Here is a 23616-nt window from a genome sequence, read left to right on the forward strand (position 1 = left end):
TCATGGCCAAGTTGCAGGGGCTGGTATCATGTCAAGATGTTGATGGGGTATGGACATAGAACTCAGGAGCCAGTCCTCAATTCCATCCACACAGTGACCCCGACTGGTCCTAGAGCATCAGATTAGGTGCTGAACCCTTGCACCCTTTGTGCTTTCTGCCCTGTGGGGAAGAGAGGTCCCTGATAAGGGAGGGAAGAGGGGAGCAGAAGAGAGATCCCAGATAAGGGAGGGAAGGGTCAGGGGTCAAGGAGACTCAGTTAATATTTAAAAAAGAAGAGCTTTCCACTTTCATAAAGTTGGCAAAGTGCAGGGTCAGGGTGATGGGGGGTGGGGAATTGTAGGGGAGCAAAAGGGAAGAGTTGGGGTGGACCCCACATATCCTCTTTCTTTTATCCATGAAGGAGAAGGTGGCCTGAGTCTCTCCATCATCACTGTTCTCTCCATCAGGGATAGGTGGGCTCTTGAATTTTACTCTTCCCAGATCCTATAGTGAGAGGTCTTCTAGGTGGACTGGGGCTATCACATACCTCTTGTGTTACTACAGAAACCAAGGGGAGCAAGCAAGTATCAATCACTTTGCTGGGGTCATGCTGCTGACAGAGCTCACTTGTCAGCCCCTACCCAGGGCACATCGCCTGTTTTCCTTGCAAACAAGTGGGGAATGATAAACAGCCCTGGGACACTCACTGTCCTGATTTAATCTGATTTAACCGCTTAGCATTAGCGAGGCAATTTTGCAATTTATCAGGAAAACCACTGCTCTGGGAGAGACTTAAAAGGTGAATCAGGGCTTAAGTGTTTTCTGTTTTATGTGAAGGAGGGAGGGAAAATAACAAGGACTATTTACAAAGAAATATTCAAAAGCTATTGGCAAGGTGCAGTATCCATCCTCTCCAAACCAGCTCCTTCTTATACTTTTGTTCTTGTTGTTGGCCTGATAAATCGCCCAGGAACCCACTCTTCCACCTACGTAGAAAATCCTTCCTCTTTTTCTCCACCTGGAGACCATCTGCTCCCCCTTCAAGATGCTCCTCCCAGAAGTCTCCCTTGACCCTCATAGGGTAGACCAGGACTTTCATGTCCTCCTGAGTTTAGCCAGGCCACTCTGCTGTAGTGTCTGCCACCCCACCCCCCCCGCCCCACGGGTGGCACGTTGGGTAAAGCTGAGGGTGTGCTGTTCCATTAACCTGCTCCCTGGCTGGCGCCCCTTGGCCAACTCTCTCCAGATGGAGGCGGCCTCGCCACATCAGATCTCTTTTCCCACTGTCCAGACCCTTCTTGCACCAAACAAGGATAATGACCCTTCCTGGAGTCATATGCTGAAAGCCTGATCCTTCAGAGCCACTGCTTTTGGAGATGGGGCCTTTGGGGAGGTAAGGAGGGTTAAATGAGGTTAGAAGGGTGGGCTTATCCAGGAGGACTGGTGTCCTCATAAAGAGAGGAAGAGACACCAGGGATCTCTTGCTCTACATGCACGCAGAGGAAAGGCCATGCCAGGATGTGATGATGGGAAGAGAGTCACCAACACACCACCCTGACAGCACCTATCCTTGGACTTCCAGCCTCCAGAACTGTGACACAATATGTTTCTGTGGCTTAAACCACCCAGTATATGATATTCTGTCATGGTGGCCCTAGCAAACCGGGACAGGGGTGTAGGGAAGCTTCCCCTTAGCTCCAACGGCCAGAGCGACAGTTTTAGAGCACTGCCATTCCTCATCTATATTTGAGAATTTTGCTTTTCTTCCCGATTAAAAAAAAATTGTGGTAGGCGTGCCTGGGTGGCTCAGTTGGCTAAGCGTCTGCCTTCAGCTCAGGTCATGATCTCCGGGTCCTGGAATCGAACCCTGCATCGGGGCCCCTGCTCAGCGGGGAGTCTGCTTCTCCCTCTGCTTCTCCTCCTGTTTGTGCTCGCTCTCTCTCTCTCTCTCTCTGTCAGATAAATAAATAAAACCTTTAAAAAAACCAATTGTGGTAAAATAACACATAACATAAAATTTGCCATCTTAACCATTAAAAAAATATTAGAGAGAGAGAGAGAGCAAGAGTGAACAGGGGGATGGGCAGAGACAGAGGGAGAGAGAGAATCTCAAGCAGACTTCATGCTAAGCACAGAGCTGGATGAAGGGCTCGATCCCACCACCCTGAGACCATGACCTGAGCTGAAATCAAGAGTCAGCCGCTTAACTGAGTGCTCTCCCCAAGCTCCCCAACCTTAACCGTTTGTAAACATATAGTTCAGTGGCACTAAGTACATCTTCCTTGTGCAGCCATCGTTACCATCCATCTCCAGAATATTTTTCATCTTCCCAGACAGAAGCTGTGTCCATTCAACAGTAATGCCACACGCCCCTCTCCCAGTCCCCGGTAGCCTCTCTTCTGCCTTCTGTCTCTATGAATTTGGCTATTCTAGAGACTGCATGGAAGTGGAATCGCCCAGTATTTGTCTCTTTGTGATTGGCTTATCTCACTCAGCATCAGATCTTGAAGTTTCTTTTTCTTGCATTTCCTCCTACTTGTTTAATTTTAATTAACAGCCCTGACACAGGGCTGTATGTTAGGTTAGACTGAGCCAGTCAGATCAGTGGCCTGAGGTGAGGACCAAAGTTAGGGGCCAGGTAGTATCCTCCTAGTTTTGCAGGGTCTGGGGAAGGAACCTGTCCTGGTCCCAGCCCCAGTCCTTCCCCAACAAAGCTTAAGCCGAGTCCCAGGCTCTGATGTAACCTCAGCCTGGACCTATCTCAGCCCAGACCCCGTGTCACCCTAATGAGTCCTTCTCAAGCTTCTCTGGGCCCACAAGGCCATCCACAGGAGCCGGCATTCCCAGGCCATCTGGTGACATCTCGAGGATGTGCCAGGGATGGGGTGGGAGCCGTAGCTTCATCCAGTGTCTGGACCTTGACTGCTCATCCAGCAGTTTCTTTCTGCTTGTCTTGGCTCACTCTCCCACGACCAGGAGAGGGCAACCATGCTCCATCTTTGGCAAAGAAACGGCCGGCCCCTCCCAAGGAGGAGCCTGGAAAAGCCTCTTCTCAGGACCTCAGGACTTCCAGGTTCAACGCCCAGAAGGTGAGACTAGGGAAGAGCTCCTTGTTCCAAGGGGTGGGGCCCACTCGAGGCCACCTTGCTTCCTGACCTCTGCCCGGGCTATTCCAGGGCCTTGTGTCCCAACTGGAGCTTGGGAAGCCTGGCCTGTGGGAGGAAGCCCACCTAGAAGCCAACTAGGCAGCAGAGTCCTGAGATCCTCTTGGGGAAAGACAGCCTGGCTGTAGCAGAAGGAAAATGCCTCCTGGGGCTCTCTGTCTGGCCCCTGGTCTGCTCTCTCAGCAAGCAGCCCCGCGTCCTCTGCGCTGGGGCATCTCCCTTCTGTACCGGCCAGTCTGCTGGCTGTCTGCTGTCCACCCTCCAAGGCCCACCTATTGTGTGACTTGCTCAGGGAAGCCTCGCCCAGGCCTCTGTTTAGAACAGCTGAAACCCCCCCTCCCTGCCCCAACACCACCCTCCACCCCCAAACCAGGGTGGATAGACAGGAAGACTGGACCGGGAGGAATGGCCCCGGTCAAATCTAAACAGCCCTAGGACTGCCTGCAGCGACCTCTCAGAGGGGACAGAAGCTGAAGGGAGACTAGAAGTGTTCAGAATAATGGAGAGGGTTCTGGGATTTTTTTGAAGCTGGAGTTGGGGGTGGGTACCAGAAAGGGAGAACACTAGCTAGCAAGGGAGACTAGATGGGGAAGGCCAGAGACATCTCATTGGGAAATTTCTTTCACTTCTGTCCTGTGCTGGCAATGGGTATCTTCTATCTTCTACCCACTGGGGGTGGGGGGAGTGCAGATCTCCCTGGGGGATGTGAAGGTGGGCATGGCCGGTGCTGAGGTTGTGAGCAAGGCCAGGCTCCAGGCAGCTCCCCAGTCTGGTCCATGGAGCTGGGGGAAGGCCTGGCCCTTCCCACGCCCCTCCTGGAATGTAGGGCTGCTCCTGGGAGTTGAGCAAAAGTGTGACTTTCCCTGTGGAGTCTGAGGTCAGTCAGCCTCCCAGGCCTGGTCCAGCATTCTTGATAGGGAGCCAAAACAAGCAAGGGGCGAGGGGCCAGGGCAAACTCAGAGGCCTGGCAAGCCCCCGCCATCTGATTGCCCCTTCCTTTCATTCCTTGTGGGAAGGAGGTGTGTTAATGCCAGAAATTCCACCCCGGGGTGGGTGGGGGGATTAAATACCGAGGTCCTACTCTTTGGGAGACCCTGCGTGATCACCTGTAGATGTGCTAATAGTATCATGGGGGCCAACCCCTGAGGCAGTAAGGGCCTGAGGGGAAGGCACAGGGGACTGTGGAAGACTGAGGCCCAGCTGGGATGTGGGGGGTGGGGGGTGGGACGAGGGAGGGAAGGGAGATAGCACAGCTTACAACACCGGTAAAAAGAAGAACCACCATTGCCGAGTACCTCCCAAATGCCAACCACTTCCTGACCCAGTTGATTCATCTTGACACAATCCACAAGGGGGCTGAGACCTTAAAGATCCAGACACTGAGGCTTAAAGAGAGTCAGTAACTTGTCCAAGATCCCACAGTAGGGGCAGGCCTGGCCCCCAGGCCCATCTATCTTCTCTGCTGTGCTCTCATCACCCCCTCCCCTCTACCGCCCCACACCCTACTGGGCACCAACAGGCTGCAAACAGCTGCTCCAAGCTGAGAAGCCAGGAGGCAGCCTCCCTTGGGCAAAGGTCCCCAGGAGACACTTTCTTTCTGCCACAATCTGGCTCCCTTCCTCCCCGCTATGGGCTTGAGGGGATGGTCTTAGAGGCCCCACCTAGAGGCAGGGAAGTGAGGCATAGAGAAGGGGGCTTCCCACTGTACAACTCCAGAGGCCATATCCATGCAAGCTTCAGGATGAATAGCACTCCTGGGGCTCCTGATTGTTGGCGGCAGGGCGTGGACGTGAATTCAGGTCAGTTCTGCAGACTCCTAAGCAGACGCTTTGGGCTCCTAGGACGATGGCTTTTCCCGGGCAGCTGGGCAGAGGCAGGAGAGGGCAGGCTGAGGCGCACCACTCAGGGAGAAGGGTTACACCTGAGCAGGCCAAGCCAGGAGGGGGGCCTCTGAGGAAAGCTGACTGGCTGCCCCAGGCACTTTCTGTTGATGCAGCCGCCCCTGGGCTTCTGGAAGCTTCCCCTGGGTGCATTTAACAGCCAAGGTCGGTGCTCTGTTCCCACTGTGGATGCCTGGAATATTCGTGTTTTCCACATCCCTGTGTGGGAGCCAGAACCAGCTTCCGAGAGCCAGCAGAATTGAGCCTGAAGGGAGAAGGGAAGATTCTCTGGCCCTGGAACCGCACTGATGGCCATTGTGTAAGTCAGGGACCCAGCTAGGCAGCTTTCTCCCTTTGCCTTTCTAGGTGCACAACCTGGGTCCCTCCCCTCCTATTCCCACTTTTCTTCTCTTTTCTCCTCCCCCTCCTCTTGCTCCTCTCCCCCAACCCCCTTCTGATAATTTACCCACAGACAAGCTGCGAAGCTGTGGGAAGAGTCAGATCTGGTTCAAATTCCCACTCTACAGCTCACAGCTGTGTGATTTAGGGCAGGTCATTGCCCTTTCTGGGCCTCTCTTACCTTGTCTGCAAAATGGGAGTATAAAATCTCTGACAGATTGTTGGTGGGGTGAGTGAAATCATAAGGACATATGTTCTGGGACCATTTGCCCTGGGTCTAGATCCTGGGATCGACTTTTGTCTTTGAGAGGCCATGTGGAATGGCATAAAGTTACTTAATCTGAAGTCTTGGTTTTCCTTTGTATAAAACAGAAGTAATGATGGGACCTACTTCAAAGAGCTAGAATGAGGAGCCAGACATGTCCTGGAGGTCCTTAGCACATAGTAAGTGTCCAGTAGATGATTTGTTCTTATCTTTGCAGAGAATTGTTTGTCCTGAAGGAACCCGGGAAATAAGGGAAAAAGAAGTCTCCATACAGAACTCCTCTGAGGCTAGCTGTTCTTCTGGCCATGGGATGGTGAGGTTTGGGGCACAGGCTTTGTACATTGAAGCCTTTGAAGAGAAATATGGTGTACTAGGAAGCATGACCCGGGCATCAGTGAAAGCCTGAACAGCCAGGAGAATGAAGGATGTTTAAATTATATATCACTAAGTGATCTATGGTCTTTATGCCTTGAATTTGATCTGTCCTAGCAGGCTCAGGTCCACACTGGTTTGAACATGTCTCTTTATGAGTCTGCCTTCCCCTCTAGATTGGTTGGTCCTTGAGGGTTAGGGCCACGTCATCCTTGGTTTTGTATCAACTGTGGGTGTGTGACAGAAACTGATTTAGGGATTGGGCTTTTGATCCAAGGGGTCAAAAGACAGATGCCCTGAGAGTTTTCCTGAAAGGTTTCTAAAGGGTCACTAAGCTGGTATGATATGAGTGAGGAGCCACTGGAGACCATCTTGGTTACCGCAGAGGGAGAGCCTGCCTGAGAATGATGTCAACCCAGAGGAAAGCAGAACTGAGACAGAGGCAGATACCTGATGACATGTGAGCACCTGGATCCAACCATTACTGAAGCAGGATTGACCAGTTTAGTTGTGTGGGTTGTTTCTTAAGTTTTTTTCTTGAGTTGGCTTTCAGTCTCTTAAAATCCAAAGAGTCTAGATTAGTATGGTCTTTACCCTTCTTTATTTAAAAAAAAAAAAAAAAGTCTTGATTTTCAGATGATATCTGTGAAAATGTCCCCTGGCCTGCTAGAAATGAATGCTATCTTTCAGAGGCACATTTTGTCTTAGCTCTGGGACAGCCACACCTAGGGTGGCTTCCTTCTTCTACCTTGAAGGGACCCTGCTTCCCTCACCTGTAAGGAACCCTGCTTCCCTCACCTGTAGGAGACCAACATTGTTGTAAAGATTCATTGAGAGAAGTAAGAAAATCGTGATTTTTTTGGCTTCATAAATGCAACTTCATTTTTCTTGCCCCATTGTTCCCCAAACTCAGTGTCACCAAACCAGGCTATTTCAGCAAGCCAGGAAAAGCAGGCATGAGCAGCTCCACCTTCTCCCTTCCCCGGCTACTCCCCAACAATGCAAGGCTCCACCCCCAGAAATCTGGGCCTTAAAGCCTGGCTGGGAGAAAGCCCAACCAAAATGGTCAGCCTGGCCTGGTCTCCACTGGAAGCTTGCAGGCCTTTATCTCCACTGTGACTAAATTTGGATCTCAAACTTAGGACAGTGAGCCTGGGAATTCCTGACGAATTCCAGCAAGGGCTAGCTGTTTTCATCAGTTTTTGCAGGGACGGGAAATACTTTTTCCAAGTAGCATGTTTAAATTAGAAGTAATAATTTGTCATTACAGAAAATTTAGAAAACACAAGGGGGGTGGGGAATGTCCGATAATACCATTATCCCAACACAGCCCCCTGGAGATTCTTTCTTTCCTGTTGGTCATTCCAACACAGTCTGGTTTGGGGGCTGTTGTTTGTTCATTTGCTTGCTTGCTTGTTTTTACAACCACGAGATCAGAGTGTATGTGTAGTTTTATATCTTGATTTTCCCACCGTGTTTTGACATAAACATGTTCCCATGTTGTAAACTCTTTGCTGAGTGCCAGACATGGTGCCTAGCACATCACCAGCACGATCTCAATAATGCTCACACCCATCCTACAATCAGGGAACCTTAGGATTCTTGCTTTGCAGATGAGCAAACTGAGGTACAAAGAGGTAAGTGTCTCGCTCAGTGTCGTGGTGAGGACCAGGCTGTCTGGCTTCATAGGTCATACCACTAACTTGGTACATATCTGTATCATTGTTAGTTCAACCTTTCTTAGAGAGAGCGATGCCTGTTGTTCCAACTTGCTCAGCACTAGTTCCTCACTGGAGACTGCAATTCCCTACTCTCAGTTCTAGGAGAGCAGCTATCGGGTGAAGTTGAGCGCCTATGGTAGGTCTGGTCAGTAAGAGGCCTGGATCTCCCTGGCCTCTGTGATTGGCTCAGAGCGGGGCATGTGATCCAGGTGGGCCCACACAGGGAGGCTGTAGGCTGCTCCTACCCCGTGCTGTGCCCAATTGTCTTGAGAACCCTCCTGGGATTGGGCCACAGCAAAGGAGGACAGTGTGAGAAGCAGGGGAGACCAAGTCCTGTAGTAGCATTTCAGATGCTGGATCCAGCTGTACCTGAAGTGGCTTCTTGGGTTCATGACACTGGACTTTGCAGGTAACTGAATTTTTAAATCCCCTTAAACCGGTCTGAGTTCCGTTTCTGTCACTTGAAACCGAGAGCTCTGGCAAGTTTACCCTGGCTGGTTTAGGGTGGCTTATACAATTTTTTTTTACCATTATAAATAATGCCGCAGTGAACATCTTTGCATATGAGCTTATCCTTGATTAGAATGATTTCCTTGTGATATTTTCACAATAGTTACTTGGCAAAAGGATCAAACATTATCAGGACTCTATGGACATAACTTGCAAAATGTTTCCTCAAGGTCAACAATGCTTTGTACCCCTCACCTTCACTCTCCAACAGTATGTGCTACTGCGATTTTTAAAATTGAGTTCTGAAGAAGCTTTCTTTTTTAACAAGCCAAAGTTGTATTTGTCTTTTAAACAGAAAAAATTATGTTAATATAAAACAGATAAAAATAGACAAAAACCAAAACACACAACACACAAAAGCACAACACACAGGACCAGTGCAAACCCTTCCCAACCCAGTCCACCCAAGTTTTAAAATCTTTATTACAGATCCCCAAAGATTAGATTGTATTGGAGAAGTCACAGTATTGAATCAGAAAAATAAGAATAAGAGACATTTTTTAAAAGGTCTGTACACAGGTAGTGGGGAGATGGGGTAAGAGACGTACAGTTCATCACTCCTACATCAAAAAACATAATACAGAAGGGCTTCTGTGATTAGCACATCTTTCTAGAATACTACTAGGTATGCTAGTCCCCTGCCCACTTTTTAAAGTTGCTTTTAAAAAGGATAAAAAGTGCACAGACACTTTCATAAGGCACAGACAGATTGTTGTACAAGTTGTTTCATTAGGGGCTTAGGAAAGACAATGAAATACCAAGAAATGCCAGGAGGCCACGTGTTCCTGAGCAGACATCCCTCTGCCGGAACTGGGGCAGAGATGGGATTGGGCAGGGGGAGGTTACTGCCTCTCATTCTCCAAGACTTTGCTCAAGCCCTCTCTCGACTGGAACTAATGGGGTTCTCTGGGGCCAGGGGATTGTTTCCAGCAGCCACTCCCAAGCCTGAAAGTAGCAGGTAGCCATCACCCCAGGGGTCTCCCTGGGGGGAATTGAGGGTAATCATCAAAAGGTGGAGCCTTTGAGGGTTCTGCCCAAGGCCATTTTGGCAGCAGTGCACTGGCTACAAAGTGCCTGGCATTTCTAATGCTGAAGAGGCTTCTCAAAGCAAGAAGCTTTCGGGAAGGCTCTGGGGCACTCACCAGGATAGATCCCCAAAGGCAACAGAATGGCCGAGAAAGACCACAGGATTCTGTCCCTAGCATCTCCTTGTCCTCTAATGTCTCTACTTCTGAAGGCAGAGCTAGGGCGCTGTCCTCTCAGCTCCACATCCCCAGCACCCCACACCTAGCAGGCACACAGCAGATGTTTGTTGAATGACCGTGTGCATGTGTATGTGGTGTTTTACCAAACCCCTGAGCCCTTGTAATTTAATTTCTGGATTTCTTCCATAAACCTTTAAAGAGTACCTACTATGTGCTAGCACAGGCCCCAGTGCCTGATGGGGCACATGAAAGGTTATAAATCTGCCCAGCTCCAGACTGTCAGCTCCCTGTGGGCTCTGTCTTTAGTCCGTTTCCAGAACACAGGCCATGCGATGAGTGGGTGCTGAGCAAAGTGTTGCAGCACTTAGGGGAGCAGTTGCCCTGGGTAAACCCCAGGAGACTCCCAGTTCTGGGATTGGACTAGGGAAAGAAGCTTGTTTTGACTAGGAAACAGCCCAATTTCTCGGGGGGTTCAAAATAAACAGGCACAAGACCACAACAAAGGTGTACCTTTCGGTCTCCCCCTTCTCAGCCCTGGAATCCCTTCCTGAGGCCCAGGAAGGTGGTGGGACAACGCCTTGGCTCCTCCACAAAGTGGCCCCGTGTGTGCTTCTCTGTGTCACAAAAGGAAGCCTTTGGGTTGGACTCAGGATCTCACATGGCTCAACTCTGCCAGAAGGCAGGCAGCGGGAAGGTGAGCCTGAAAGGAAGGACACTTGTCCTTCTAGGATATGGGTGGCAGAGGGACCACAGTCTGGGGCAGGAACCCTTCATACAGGTGCAGGTGCCCAGGGTCCCTCCAGGGGCTGCCCGGAGAAGGTTCTAGAAAGAAAATGCAAGGCAGTCTCAAGCTTTCCGGGGCTTGGGGCCAGGCAGCCAGGGGGTGGGACTGAGCACCAGACACTGCTGGGTTTGAATCCCAGCCCTGCCACTTATTACATGTGATCCTATTACTTCACTCACAGGACCTCAGTTCTCTGACCTGCCAAATGGGAATAATACCATATTTTATCGATTCTAAATAGCAGGGTTCCCCCCCCCACCACATTTCAAGTCTCTGATTAGAATGAATCATATAGCTGAGGCATCTTAGTTAAATCTGCGTATTTTCCCCTTAGTGGAACATAAGATGGTGTATTTTATCATCAGTGGTGTTTTAGATCTGACTCAGTGGGGTAAGAAGGCCTGCCTCGCAGGATCCATGTGTGGGGATACCTCTCCAGCCCAGCGCCGAGGCACATAATGGCGTGAAGTGAGAAAGAGGGGATCCCTTTCCTCTTTCTCCCGCCATGTGAGGGCCATGTGAGCCGCTCCTCTATAGCACTGAATAAATCAGTTTAGAGCATCAGGAAATGTCTGGTTTTTAGAAGATAAACACCCCCTTAATTCCTCTTGGAAACAGGGAGGCTATTTATAGCAGCTGCGGAACAAGTTAAACAGGCCACCAGCTCCTTTTGATCTGGGTAACTGGTCACCAGGAGCACGGCCTGGAGCCACGTCGGGTCCAGGCCCTCAGTCACTGGTTTCCCAGTGATGGCTGCACATGACCCTGGCTAGAACCCAGGGGTGGGGGCAGTTAGGAAGGGCAAGGAATAGGGGAGACCAGCTGCCTCCCGCGGGCTTCTGAGACCACCAGAGCTTGGGACTGGCTCAATCCTGTCAGCGGCACTGCTGCCTGGAGAACCAGCTCTAGTGGGGAGGAGGTCACGCGTCCTCTCCCACGCGGTGTGCTGACACCCCGCATGGGGCACGTGGAAGGCTCCTGCTGGCCAAATGCAGCTGGGCCCTGGGTGCTACCGAGCTTCTCCAGCTCTTTTCCTGGGGCTCCAGTCCTTCCCCAAAAACTTCCGTCACAAAATTTGAAGGTGGGCACGTTTCCCGGATTCACTAGGGGAAAAAAAAGCCAATCAGGGGTCCTTGCAGGAGCAAGGGTGGGGGTTCTGAAGTTGTGACCAGGTCAGAACACTATGACCACGTCAGACAGAGAAGAAGCAGGTGGTCCAAGAGCATCGCAAAGACCCACTGGTCTTATGGGCTTTGATTTGACGAGGGCCCAACTGGGCTGCGCTCTGGGCCCCCAGACACCTGGCAAACATGTGCTCTATGAATGCAGAAACTCTCTGAATGTTCTCCTTTCCCTGCCATCATCTGTGCGGCAGAGGAGCAGTTTAGGAATTGTAGTAAAAATGTTACCCATTCTTTGCAGGGCGTCAGGCTTTTTAGATGTTATGCTGGTCCTCTCGTGGGTTCTGGAGTGGGCAGGTACTGGGCCTCATCTTAGATAGATGGGAACTGAGAATCAGAGAGGCCCAGGGGCTTCCTTAAAGATACAGCACAAAGTAGGGCAGAGGTTAGGCCCAGACAGAACTGGAGGCAAAAGGAAGGAGCGGGCCTGCGCCAGCCTATCAGCCCCGGGGTTGGTCTGGGAGTCTGCAGACGTGGGCCTCGACAGGGGTGAAGAAGTCAGGGACAGGGCCAGGTCCCAGGAAATGCCTGCAAATGGCCCTGGACTATCCCTGAAGGGGGAGAGTCCTACGGTCAGCATTGTAGTATCTCAGCTATTAACATTTTAATGATTATTTAACATTTTAGTAATCAGCAGTGAAAGAGAAGCTGAGAATCAGAACCAGTTGCAAAGTCTTTTCCTCCTCCCACTTCCCCAGCAGGCTGCCCTGGTGGTGCCCACTGCTGCTGGTGAATGCCAGGCCCCGGGTAACAAAACGAAATGTGGAGAGCCGTCTGCGGGATGGGGTGGCCTTTCCAACTGCAGGTGAGTCAGCTGCCTCCTGGATTCTTTCCCTCCCCCAGGAAAAGAGAACCTGCTGCTTGTCTTCTTGGGGACAGCAAGGGGTGGGACAGACAAAAAACATCCAGAGGGACTGAGTCAAGGTGCGCTATGCTTATTATTAGGCTATCTGGGGTGAAGGGGTGAAAGGCTTCAGGGGATGACAGCACCCAGAGCTCTCAGTGGGCCGCAGCACCCATCCAATCTCCTCTCCAGGGCTGAGAAAGAAACTAAAAAAGCAAATTGTTCTTTTCAGTTCTCCACCCACCTTCCCCCCAAGGCGTTGCTGCTTGGGAGCTGTAAACAATGAGCTATTTTTTCCTCCCCTTAGAAAATCTGAGTGCCCCTTTTCTATACCATCCAAGGGAGTTCCAAGGTGCAGGCTTCATACATTCAAAACCAGCTGACGTTCCAGCCCCAGAAAGTGAATAATTTCGAGTCACGCTACCGTCTGGGCTCTGGATTGCACATTCCTTAGTGTTAAATAACCTCTTAGAGCCAGGATCCCTGGATAAATATCTATGCTTTTTCGCTCACTCATTCTCTCACACACATTCCCTCTCTCTTCTCTGGCAGCTCCCTCCCCTCACCCTCTCTCACACACACTCAACCCAACCCAATGCAAAGAGCATTGCACAGAGAATGCTGTTTCCCAGCTGAGAGGTCACCAAGGGACAGGGTGGTCTGCCAGGCAGTTCCTGAGCTCGCTGTTGGGACGGCCTTTTGGGGACAAAGCACTTTTGAGTCAGAAGCAGCCCTTGCCTGGGCTCAGACCCCCAGGGACTCATCTCCATGACTGTCATGCCTTGTCCACCACTGGAGAGTGGCAGACCGGATGGCCACGGCCCTTGGACCCCCTGGTGACCACAGCAGTTGCCTGGCCCAGGGGGCCTTCAGAAAGGTGACCTTGCTCTGGCCAAGGCCCGTTGGCAGGCCAGGCTATGGCCTATAGATCTTAATGACATCCTTGATGGGCCGCCGGCAGATGGGGCAGCAGGCGCGGGCCTGCCTCTTGAGCCGCAGGCCACAGCTGTGGCACAGACACATATGTCCACACGTGTAGATGACTGTGTCCACTTCGCCGTCAAAACACACTGTGCACTCGCCATTCTTGCTGCCTGCCGGCTCTGGTGGGGAGAACACGGGGGACACTGGGGGGCTCAGTGGGGAGCTGGGTGCGGTCACTGCAAAAGGGAGAACAAGACAGACCATAATAATGTGGCTTTCAGGGGGGGTCCACTGGGGCAACCCCCAGAAGCCAGAGCTTCTGTGGCCGAACCTGTGGGGAAATAATTTTGAGAGACACTTGGGTGTTTCTTCTGGGCTTTGCCCCTACCCTACCCTCTTTCCCCCAAGCATCAAGCACCATTATCTCCCTTTGGGATACGATATGTAGATATCTCCTCCCTCTAGATGAATGTACAGCCGGGGAAGGAGAGGGTGCAGGGGGCAAAGGTGGCCATCCTTGCTCAGTCTCAGGAAGGTTCTGGCACAGCTGAAGGAGCCAGGGCAGCCCCTACCCCCTCTAGGGTTTATACCTCCTTACCCAAGGATGACTCAGATGCTGAGGAGGACTGGTTGACACTGAAGGCCATATCAGAGTCGCTATCATCCTGGGAGCCGCTGAGGGACCCTGATGGGGATGTGGTCGCAGGGCTGGACTGCAGGGTGCCTGAGACCAAAGAGACTTCATCAGGGAAGGTGGGAGGTGGGTCCTGTTCTGCTACTCCCTGGTTCTTTTGCACCTTAGCTTCCCTATCTGTCTAATGGAGGGGGGAGTAAAAGTAACCTCCCAGGTTTCTGCTAAGGACTGACGGAATCGTCTATGTGGGGTGGACACCTATTCTTTGCCTGCTCAGCCTCCATTCCTGTTTATTTCAGAAACAGTACCAGGATTTTGTTTGGGGGCACTGACTTCACCCTCACTCACATGATCCAGGCCAGGCCAAGAAGAACTTCCACCCCTTGGTCTCACTGATGGGGTGAGACCTTATATAAGGCTACATAACCCAGTGGAGGTCGAAGAGGTCTTCATGAGAACAACTACAACTGCTGGGAAAGAAGGGGCCCATCCATTCAGAGGTAGGTCTGGCACCGTAGAGCCTGCTTGTAGAGGCTCTACATAGGGGAAAGCGAGCTTTGGGATGGGATCCTGCTGGCATGCTTTCAAAACCTCAATCTAGCTGCTCCTGAATCCATCCAATATAGTCCCAGACTTTTGAGGTGTGTGTACCCATACCTTTCCCTTTCAGTTTAGGGCACTTTGAGTGGGGTTTTTTCACTTTCAACTACAAGATTCCTGATTAGTAGTATTCAACAGGAATGAGTTTTCTTCCTTGTGTTCACTGCCATTTTGGATAATAATGGCTTATTTCTTAGGTGAGAGAGATGTTCCTTCCCTTACCCTACTTGAGGATGGATGGACAAATAATGGAGTGCTGGGGTTGCTGTCAGGTAGAAATCAGGACAGCAGGTTCCTGACCTCCAAAAGAAGTTGCTTCCATTCTACCTTCTCTTCCTGACCACTCAAGGACTCATCCTGGTTCCTCTGGAGGTGCTGGGGAGGAACGTAATGGAGACGGATTCTAGGCTTAGTTCTTGCCAAAGCCCCAGTGGAAACTTAGGCAACTCATCTCAGGGTAAATGATGACTATATCTGGTCATCCCTTAAACAACAACAACAAATGATGACCTTCCTTGTTCTTCTGCCTACAAACAACAGTCATTGATGTTACTGTGTATTAAACATGCTGTACATGGCAGGCACCTGCTGCAAGCATTATATGAACCTCATCATTTCACCCTCCTGACGATGCCACGACGCAGGTGATTACTCCCTCTCTACACAGAAGGAATCCAAGGCTCAGAGAGGGTCTGTGATTTGCCCTAGATCTTCATGGCTGACCAGCTATGTGACTGGGACAGTGAGTTAATCTCTCTGTGCTTCAGTTTTCTTTCCTGTGGATGGGATAGTGATACTGGTCTCACAGAGGCAGAGTATAAAATTGAATGAGAAAACATGAAGTGTTCATCATTTCTATTACCATTTGGACTGACTTCTTGAATCATGAAAATGGAACGGGGCTCTCTAGGAGCCTTCTCTGACCACCACCTCCTTTCTACTAAATGGGAGAGAAGGCCCTCTGCAGTGGCCCACAGCATTCCATTCAGGGGTGTCTGTAGGGTCCCCCTGTGCTTAGCCTGTGTCCTGTCCTCTGCCATGCCCCACCCTGGAGCCTAGCGCCTGGTCCACAGCTGGGGGGGGGGGGGTGCTCCATGTCTATTGGTGGCATGAATGAAGGCAAAATCGTGTCAAAATAAGATGGTTCGAGCCTCCATCCCATTTTCTGTAGACACTGTTATTTTGATGTCCTCTCAAGTGTAGTTGTATTTGCTTTTTCTTCTACAACTTAGTATGCCTCATGTATGTAAAAAATAAATACGTGATATAAGAAGTCATAACAACAGAAATAAAAATTGCACTGATCATCTACCGATTGCATGAAACCGTCCAGGCCCTGACGCCAGTGGGAACTTAGGTCGGTGTGGGCAAAGGGTGGGCTTGGGAGCAGCAACATGACATCCCTGGGACACTGGTTTGAACTGCATTTCGGGGCCGCCCTGACTGAATCAGAAACTCTAGGTGGAGGCAGGAGGGTGCTAACATGCGCTCAAGCCTGGAAAGCGGGCCTGGACTTCCGCGGAGGCTCGAGATACCCAGCGGATGGCCCCGCGCATGCGCGGTCGGTCGGGGAACTCACCGAGGAGGCGCAGCTGACCCGCGGCGCCGCCGCGAACGGCGAAGAAGGCCCAGAGCGCCTGCGTGGTGTCGACGCACAGCAGGCGGCCGCGCGGGCGCCCATTGACGCCCAGGAGCACGTCGCCGCCGGGCCGCAGCGTGAAGCTGAGCGCGTCGCCGCCGCTTGGCACCGGCCCGGCACGCGCCACTACCCAGTACTCCTTGCGGTCGAGCAGCGCGTCGGGGTCGGCTGGCAGCTCCGCGGGCCGGAGCCCACCCGGGTCACACGACGTGATGCCGAAGGCCAGCGCGCCGGGCGCCGCTAGCCCCGGGCGGCCCACCTCCACGAAGAGGCTCTCGCCGGGTCGCAGCGGGCGTTCAGAGAAGACGAGCGTGCGGCCGCCATCGGGCCGCGGTGCACAGGCCACTTTGCGGTCGGCGGACAGACTCACGTCGGGTCCGCGCGTGGCGTGGAAGCGCAGGTCAGCCTCCAGCAGCGCCGGCGACGATGCGGGCCGAGGGCGCTCGCGGGGTCCGCACGGGATGGCGGCGGCCGAGGCGTCGGCGGGCAGCGGGCCCAGGGCGCGGCCCAGTGCCAGGTGGCCCAGCTTGGCCACCACCTGGTTGTTCTCGAGCTCGTTGTTGTCGAAGTTGGCGGCGTCGTGGCTGCTGGGCGGCAGGCAGGCGCTGAAGCGGGCCTGGCTGAGCCGTGCGGGCGTCAGCGTGTCGGCGAAGGCGCTCTCTGCTCCGGGGCAGAAGGAGGGTGGTGAGGGTGCGGGCTGCTGGCCTCGGTGCCCCCACTGCCCCTCGTCCCCACCCCATAGCCCCTCACTTTTTTCTAGTTTATGTGTGTGCTGATTCAAGAACCACAGGTGCACAGACTCTGAGTAAGCACAATCCTGGTGACTTCTCTTTGGGTTGGGCAGGTGAGGCCTTTTCTGTTTTCCTTCCTTCGACCCTCCCTCCCTCCCTCCTTCCTTTCTTCTCCCTGCCCCTCCCCCCTCCTTTCCTCCCGCACTCCAGAGGTTTTCTTATACTTTGGAAGATTTGAAGACCCTTTATTGTTGGCCTCCCCAGCTAAAACATAAGCTCCATGAAGGAAGACTTTTTGCTTTTTATTTGTGGCCTTAAGTGACAGGTGCTATGTTAAGCTCCCTTGGTGTGTTATCTGAGTCCTTACACAACCTGTGAGGTGTGTTCTGTTATTACCAGCCATTTAGCAAAGAAAGAAGGTGAGGCACAGAGGGGTTAAAGAATGCAACCAAGGTCACACAGCTACTGGCAAAGCTACAAGAACCCCAGCTCTTTAGCACTGTGCTGACACTGAAAGAACGCAGCACATAGCCCTGTGCCTGGGTGCTGCACAGACATTGGATATGTTAGCTTTCTGCGAGACAGCCTCATTTTATAGGACAGAAAATTAAGAGTTTTAAGTCACCATCATGAAAATATTTTTGAATAATTTTTAGTGGTATGGAACATGTTCTTGATACTACATATGATATAGTTAAGTAAAAAAAAACAAAATAGTGTTTCATTTAGGTAATACAGGTCTTCATACTTTGGTAGACTACTTGCCGATTGTCCCAACAAGAATGTGAGTCCCTGCCTGTCTTTTCACTATCACCTTCTCAGGGCTTAGGAGTGTGATGGGCAAAGACCTCCATTCTTTATTGGATGGATGGATGAATGAATGAATGAATGAATGAATGAGGTTTGAGGAAGACTGCCACTCTGAGTAACAAATCAGGGAAAGAAAGAAACAGTCACTGAAGTATTATGAAGTTTTTTTTAGTGATAAAAATATCCTCATTAACCATAATAAGTAAAGCAAGAAAAAGTATTTTTCAAACTTCTCTAACTAGACCCCTCTAGCTAAGATTTGTCATTCTGTAATTTAAATCATGGAAAAAAACCTATTTCTTCCTCTTTTTAGTTTTCCAAATATAAAATTGTCATAATAATGAATATGCTTTTTCAAAAAGCATGCCCTAGCCCCTGCGAGTCTGGTATGTTACTCCCTACTCCAACTGCAGAAATCTACAGGGCAGATTCTATAAACTGGCCATCCCTGTTCTGACCCTGGCTCACAGAACTGTTTGTTTGGCCTACTGGTGTATTATTCAGTATTTCTATAATAAATATATATATTATAAGTCTTATGAGAAAACCCCAATATTTTAAAAAATCTTTTTTAAAAGATTTTATTTGTTTATTTGACAGATGGAGATTACAAGTAGGCAGAGAGGCAGGCAGAGAGGGGGAAGCAGACTCGCTGCTGAGCAGAGAGCCCGATGCGGGGCTCGATCCCAGGACCCTGAGATCATGACCTGAGCTGAAGGCAGAGGCTTTAACCCACTGAGCCACACAGGCGCCCCTAAAAATCTTTTTAAATCAGTAGTCAACAATGTGAGAAAACACCAATGATATAACATTAAGTGAACAAAAGAAGACACAAAACTGAATATATCATTGGATTCCAATGGTGTATGTATAGGATGCATAGGAAAAATACAGGGAGGAGATACATAACAATCTGAGGATGGTTATCTCTGGATGTAAATTGACTTCTTTACAGTTTTAGATTTTCTCACTTTTCTCTAGTGAACATGTATTGGTTTTGTAATCAGAAAAAAAAGGCACATATAAAAGACTCATGTGTTTTAGTTTTTTTTTTCTTTTAAAGACATTTTTGATAAGTGGATATTTCTCACGTAGCATCCATTTCTGGTGGAAGCTTCTGGTGCACTTTCCCAGGCCTCTCTGTCCCACCCATCCTGCTAGGCAAGCATCAAGGCATTATCCTCGGCTTGCCCTGGGCCTCTGCCCTTGCCAGTGTCTGCTGCTGTTCCCACCCCAGTGCAGCTCCTCCTTGCCCCAGCAGCTCTACACAGGAGTCCATCCTTCAGTGTGGCATTCTCATTAAGCGAATGGTTTGTGGAGATGGTTCAGGTCCTGGGTTCTGCCCTTCCTGGCTATGTGACTTTAGGTAAGTCACTTAATCTCTCAGAGCCTTGGCTTCCTCAGCTTCAAATGGGATAATCCTGGTCCCACTCCCTCATGTGGTTATAGAGATGACATTAGATGTTGTTATGAATAGTGTAGCCCAGAAGATGGGACAAAGTAAGTGCTCAACACATGTTAGTTATTATCATTATTCCCTCAGCGCTTTTTGAACAAAATGTATAGAGCACTTGCCATGTGCCAAACACTGTGCTGGGTGCTGGGTAAAGAGAGTTAAACAAGCAGGCATGGCTTCTGTGTGCGTGGAGCTCCCCTACCAGTGGGTGAGACAGACTTTAATGAAGCACTGACATAAAACCACGTAAGGACAAACTGATGAGTGCTACTAAGAGCCGCTGTCCTGCATGGCTCTGCAGAATGAGCATGCTTCAGTGTGGGAACTCGGACTCTGAAAGGCAAGGAGAGTTACTCCACATCATGCAACCAGGGAGTGACAACTGGAGTTCTCTGAGAGTGTGTGAAAGGGGGACTTGGTCAAAAGTGAGGCCAGAACGGGTCTCTGTGACAGTGAAGATGGAGTGAAGACCTGAAGGCCAAGGGAGTAGAGGGGTGCCTGGGAAGTGGGATATGGGATATAACCATTCCAGGCAGAAGGGATAAACTGAAGAAACAGCATTTCTGAGGTGAAAGGTTAGTCTACGAGACTAGTCTAACAACATATGTGACAGCATTTAGCCTAATACCTGGCACACAGCAGCCCCTCAGAAAAGGTTGGGCCTCCTCTGTGCAAGGAACTTATCTCTGTGCAAGGAACTTTGTCCCCATCAGACATTGTCCCTGAGTGAGACAAGCCCAAGCCAGCACACTTCAGAATCCACCTCTCAAAAGATTCTCTGTGGAGAATCAGAAATCCCACAATACCAAAAGACCCCCAAGGGAGCTTATCAAGACTTCCTAACTTCTAACCTGTGATTTGCCTTTAAACTCTCTAGACCTGATGAAAGTACATACAGGCATTTTTTTGAGACTCTGCTTACCAGATGCAATTCTTTGCATTATCCCCATCAATCCTCACCCTTATCTCATGTAGTTCTGTAAAGTGGGTACTTTTCACAACGGGAGAACACCGAGGCTCTGAGAGGTGGAATGAGTTATTTAAGGTTGCACGGCCAGGGGTGACAGAAATGGGATTCCATCTCAGGCTGTATGACTCCCAAAACCAGATCCCCTGACCACTAGCAGTACTGCCTCCAAAGTTCACCTGTCTTTGTTCCACTCTTAGAGCTGCCAGCACGTGGACTCAGCCTTGGGCCAAGTCGCTCTTGTCCTCACAAGTTTAATATGATCCCTGAGAGAATGAGTCTGGCAGTTCTGTTCCCGCCCCAAACATCTACTAAATAGCAGTTCAGGGGTGCCTGGGTGGCTCAGTGGGTTGAAGCCTCTGCCTTTGGCTCAGGTCATGATTCCAGGGTCCTGGGATCGAGTCCCGCATCGGGCTTTCTGCTCACCAGGGAGCCTGTTTCCTCCTCTCTCTCTCTCTCTCTCTCTCTCTGCCTGCCTCTCTGCCTACTTGTGATCTCTGTCAAATAAATAAATAGAATCTTTAAATAAATAAATAAGTAGCAGCCCAAGGCCAGGCTCAGGGAGACTGAGGTGGCTAGGATTGGCTCCACAACCTCCAACTCTCCCTGGCCCATATACAGAGCCTGGCTCTGGATCTGGGAGAAAGTTGGTTTCTTTCCTTTCCCTAGCTCACTCAGGTCAAATATATCTGGGACTAGATGGAAGCAGAGCTGAATTTGTCTCAGGAAAAACCATATTTGTGTGAAGATGAAGGAAGCCAGGAATGAATTAGAGACAGAAAAGACCGTTCATCAGTCACTCATTGTCTCCAAAGGTGTTTCAGGACATGCTAGCAGAATGGATGTAAGGAGAGGAAAAGAGGAATTAGGAATGACTCTTGAGGTTTTGGACCAGTCAACCAAGTGGGTGGTGCCCTTCAGTGACAGTGGGGATGGCTGCCTGAATATGTTCAGTGTGGGATGCTTGTTGGATGGCAGGAGGAGATGAGTAGGTAAAGGGAGGCATCAGGGCTGAGAATATGGACTTGGGAGCCAACATCCTAAAGATGGGTTTCAAAGCCTGGTGACAGGCTGGGATCTTCATCTGGAGAAAGGGTAGATGAAGATATGGTCTTGCTTTATGATGGCTTATTAAACTTCACATATGTTTTGTACACTTTTCTACATGCATATTGATAGAGAAGAAAGCTGACAATAGAACCCTGGGGTTCTCAGCATATGGAGACAGGCAGGGAAGGAACCAGAAAAGAAGCCAAGGAGGAACAGCCAGGGATTCAGGAGGAAAACCAGAAGCTTGTGAAGCCAGGAGGCATGAGGAGGTCGGAGAGGCAGGGAGAGATCATGTGTGCCAAAAGTGAGAGGCCAGCTAAGAGGACAAGCCTGAGCTCTGGATCTGACAGCATGGGGCTGAAGGGAGAGCTTGCAGGCTGAAGTCTGGTGAGACCATGAGGACAGCTTGGGAGCAGCCAGATTTCAGTGCATGAGGCAGAAATTGGATAAAATCATTGTGAGGAGGTACATGAGCACCCGCTACCCCACGTGTCACTGCTACAGCTGGGAACAACTTTCTCCAAAGTACCTGCTGGAGAACCTAACCCAGGAGAAGATGAAAATGAAGGACTAAAATGCTGACAGATATTGGTCATCAAGATCAAGTCCAGCCAGACTGGGTCATTGCTAATTGCATTAACTGGTAGAGACCAAATTTTGCACCTCTTCAGTATCCATTTTTTCCTGTACATATTACAAAGCCTAAGGAACAAAAGTTGTTTTGGTTCAACTTCAAGAGGAAGTCTTGTTTATAGTCCCTAAAAATTACAAGCTGGTAGCTATACCATTGTTTGAATTGTATGACAATACACCAGGCTCTGGACCATCATTTCTTGTCTCCTTCAACTTCTGAACAAGTTCAATTTTATATACAGCTGAATTCTGTGCAGTGGTGAAATGAACACACAGCCATAAACAGTGTAGAATGAACATGGTAAAAACGTCTTTTCAGGGTTATTTCTTTCCCACTCCCTAAATTGCTACCTACTTCCTACTGTTAGAATAGTAGAGTTAATGTGGAGAACCATATTATATATGGCCATATATATACATATATATGTCTATACATGTGGTATAAACAAATGTGATATATAATTTATTATTGTTTCTACTCATACTTCTTTGTACATTAAAGAAAGTGGACTTCTTTCTTTTTGTATTTTCTTTTACATTTCACATTAAACTTTTAAAATTAAAAAAATACATATTACTGGGATAAGATAAAGAGAATTGGGATGAGCCAAAGAGGGAGGTGGAGAGCATAGCAAAGATATTTTTGAAAAAATTTTGCTCTGAAGAAGAGCCGGGAAATGAGAAAGTAGTTGATGGAGAAGATTGCCAAGGGCATTAAAAAAAAAAAAAAAAGATTTACTTATTTTAGAAAGAGCACGAGCCAAAGGGATGGAGGGAGAGAGAATCTCAAGCAGACTCCACGCTAAGCACAGGGCCCAATGTGGGGCTCAATCACCTGACCCTGAGATCATGACCTGAGCCGAGACCAAAAGTTGGAAGCTTGACCAAATGAGCCACCCAGGTTTTGCAAGGGGATTTTTTTTTTTTTTTTTAATGGAAACCAGACCTCTTTTATGTGCTTCATGGGAACAATTTTGTGGAGAGGGAGAAAGTGAAGGTGGAAAAAGGGACAAATGATAGGAGCGATGTCTCCAAAGAGGCAGGAGGGAACAGGAGCAGAGCTCCTTCAGCCATGGCCATAGGAGGGCTTGCAGCAGGGCAGGGGTATTAGGGCTTAAGAAGGAAAGATACAGATGCCAGGTCTGTGGGCCACTGAACCCACACTTTTCTGACAGAAGAAGACTGGACCAGGGGAGACAGACCTCCACTGGACCCTGTCCGGTCCTGGATGTGACCTTAGTTTCCTTCTGCAATGTGAGGACCTTCATCCCTGTCTCATAGGTCCGTGGGAAAGGCTAATGGCAGATCTGTGGAATAACAATGTACTTGGCACTGTGCCTCGCACAGAGTAGGCCTTCAGGACCCTGGGAAACCAAAATCCTTCAGGCAACCCTGCCAGGCACATGCCTTACTATCAAGACAGGGAGTTGGGTGCTGGCCTGGACCATTTAGAGAGAATACATTCACTGCAAAATCCAGTTCCCCTGAGCTGCTCCCCATTGAGGCTCTGGATGAAGCCACCTGCAGCCATTCCTCCCTGTGTGCTGTGGGGTGCTCACAGCTCCTATGCTGAGGCACCCCCCCCCCCAGGGTCCTGGGCCCAACCCTCTCCCCTAACATGACCACTTATCACCTGGGTGACCTTGAGCAAGTCCCTGCCTCTCTCTAGGTCTGTTTCCTCACTTGAAGCATGGGGTGGGACAGTTGACCTGTAGGCTTTGTATCTGGATCCATAAGTTCAAGTCTTGGCCAAACACTTTGTTTATAACACTAATAAATAACAAACATCAACTCTAACACCACCAACTGATAGGTAACCTTGGCCAAATTATCCATCCATGCAGGGTCTGCAAATGGGGATGATGCT

The 23616-nt window shown here is 49.9% G+C and overlaps 2 protein-coding genes and 1 pseudogene across 4 annotated transcripts in view; 2 read left to right on the forward strand and 1 right to left on the reverse strand.

The window, feature by feature from the left end:
• The first annotated feature begins 2679 nt into the window (after positions 1-2679).
• Positions 2680-16048, forward strand: LOC116586701. 2 transcript variants are annotated; one of them, XM_032337002.1, is made up of 4 exons: positions 2680-3069; positions 5906-6001; positions 12160-12266; positions 14163-14368. In XM_032337002.1, the coding sequence occupies exons 1-4, from the start codon at positions 2767-2769 to the stop codon at positions 14257-14259; spliced, it is 603 nt and encodes a 200-aa protein (XP_032192893.1). In that variant the 5' UTR covers positions 2680-2766; the 3' UTR covers positions 14260-14368. The 2 variants fall into 2 exon arrangements, 1 of the variants encoding a protein (XP_032192893.1); XR_004284113.1 differs by lacking the exons at positions 2680-3069; positions 5906-6001 and adding exons at positions 8588-10190; positions 14661-16048 and having other exon boundaries at positions 14163-14363.
• NEURL1B (neuralized E3 ubiquitin protein ligase 1B) overlaps positions 12261-23616 on the reverse strand; it is a 35010-nt gene continuing 23654 nt past the window's right edge. Inside the window, exons 3-5 of one of the 2 annotated variants that reach the window (XM_032336999.1) lie at positions 16043-16762; positions 13828-13953; positions 12261-13465 (exon numbers count right to left, since the gene is read on the reverse strand). In XM_032336999.1, coding sequence (XP_032192890.1) covers positions 13221-13465; positions 13828-13953; positions 16043-16762 — 1091 coding nt within the window. In that variant the 3' untranslated portion in view covers positions 12261-13220. The remainder of the gene's footprint in view (positions 13466-13827; positions 13954-16042; positions 16763-23616) is intronic. The other variant, XM_032337001.1, reaches the window with a different exon arrangement.
• On the forward strand, positions 19272-22245 carry LOC116585710 (annotated as a pseudogene).

This window comes from Mustela erminea, chromosome 3, assembly GCF_009829155.1.
Source record: "Mustela erminea isolate mMusErm1 chromosome 3, mMusErm1.Pri, whole genome shotgun sequence".
NCBI classification, from domain to species: domain Eukaryota; kingdom Metazoa; phylum Chordata; class Mammalia; order Carnivora; family Mustelidae; genus Mustela; species Mustela erminea.

What these genes read in the sequence shown, in the direction of transcription:
- LOC116586701 (XM_032337002.1), top strand. Translation starts at nt 2,767, where the DNA reads ATGAGTCCTTCTCAAGCTTCTCTGGGCCCACAAGGCCATCCACAGGAG. An exon ending in CCAGGTTCAACGCCCAGAAG is followed by an intron (nt 3,070 to 5,905) that starts GTGAGACTAGGG and finishes TTATCTTTGCAG; the next exon opens with AGAATTGTTTGTCCTGAAGG. An exon ending in GTTCTTCTGGCCATGGGATG is followed by an intron (nt 6,002 to 12,159) that starts GTGAGGTTTGGG and finishes CCACTTCCCCAG; the next exon opens with CAGGCTGCCCTGGTGGTGCC.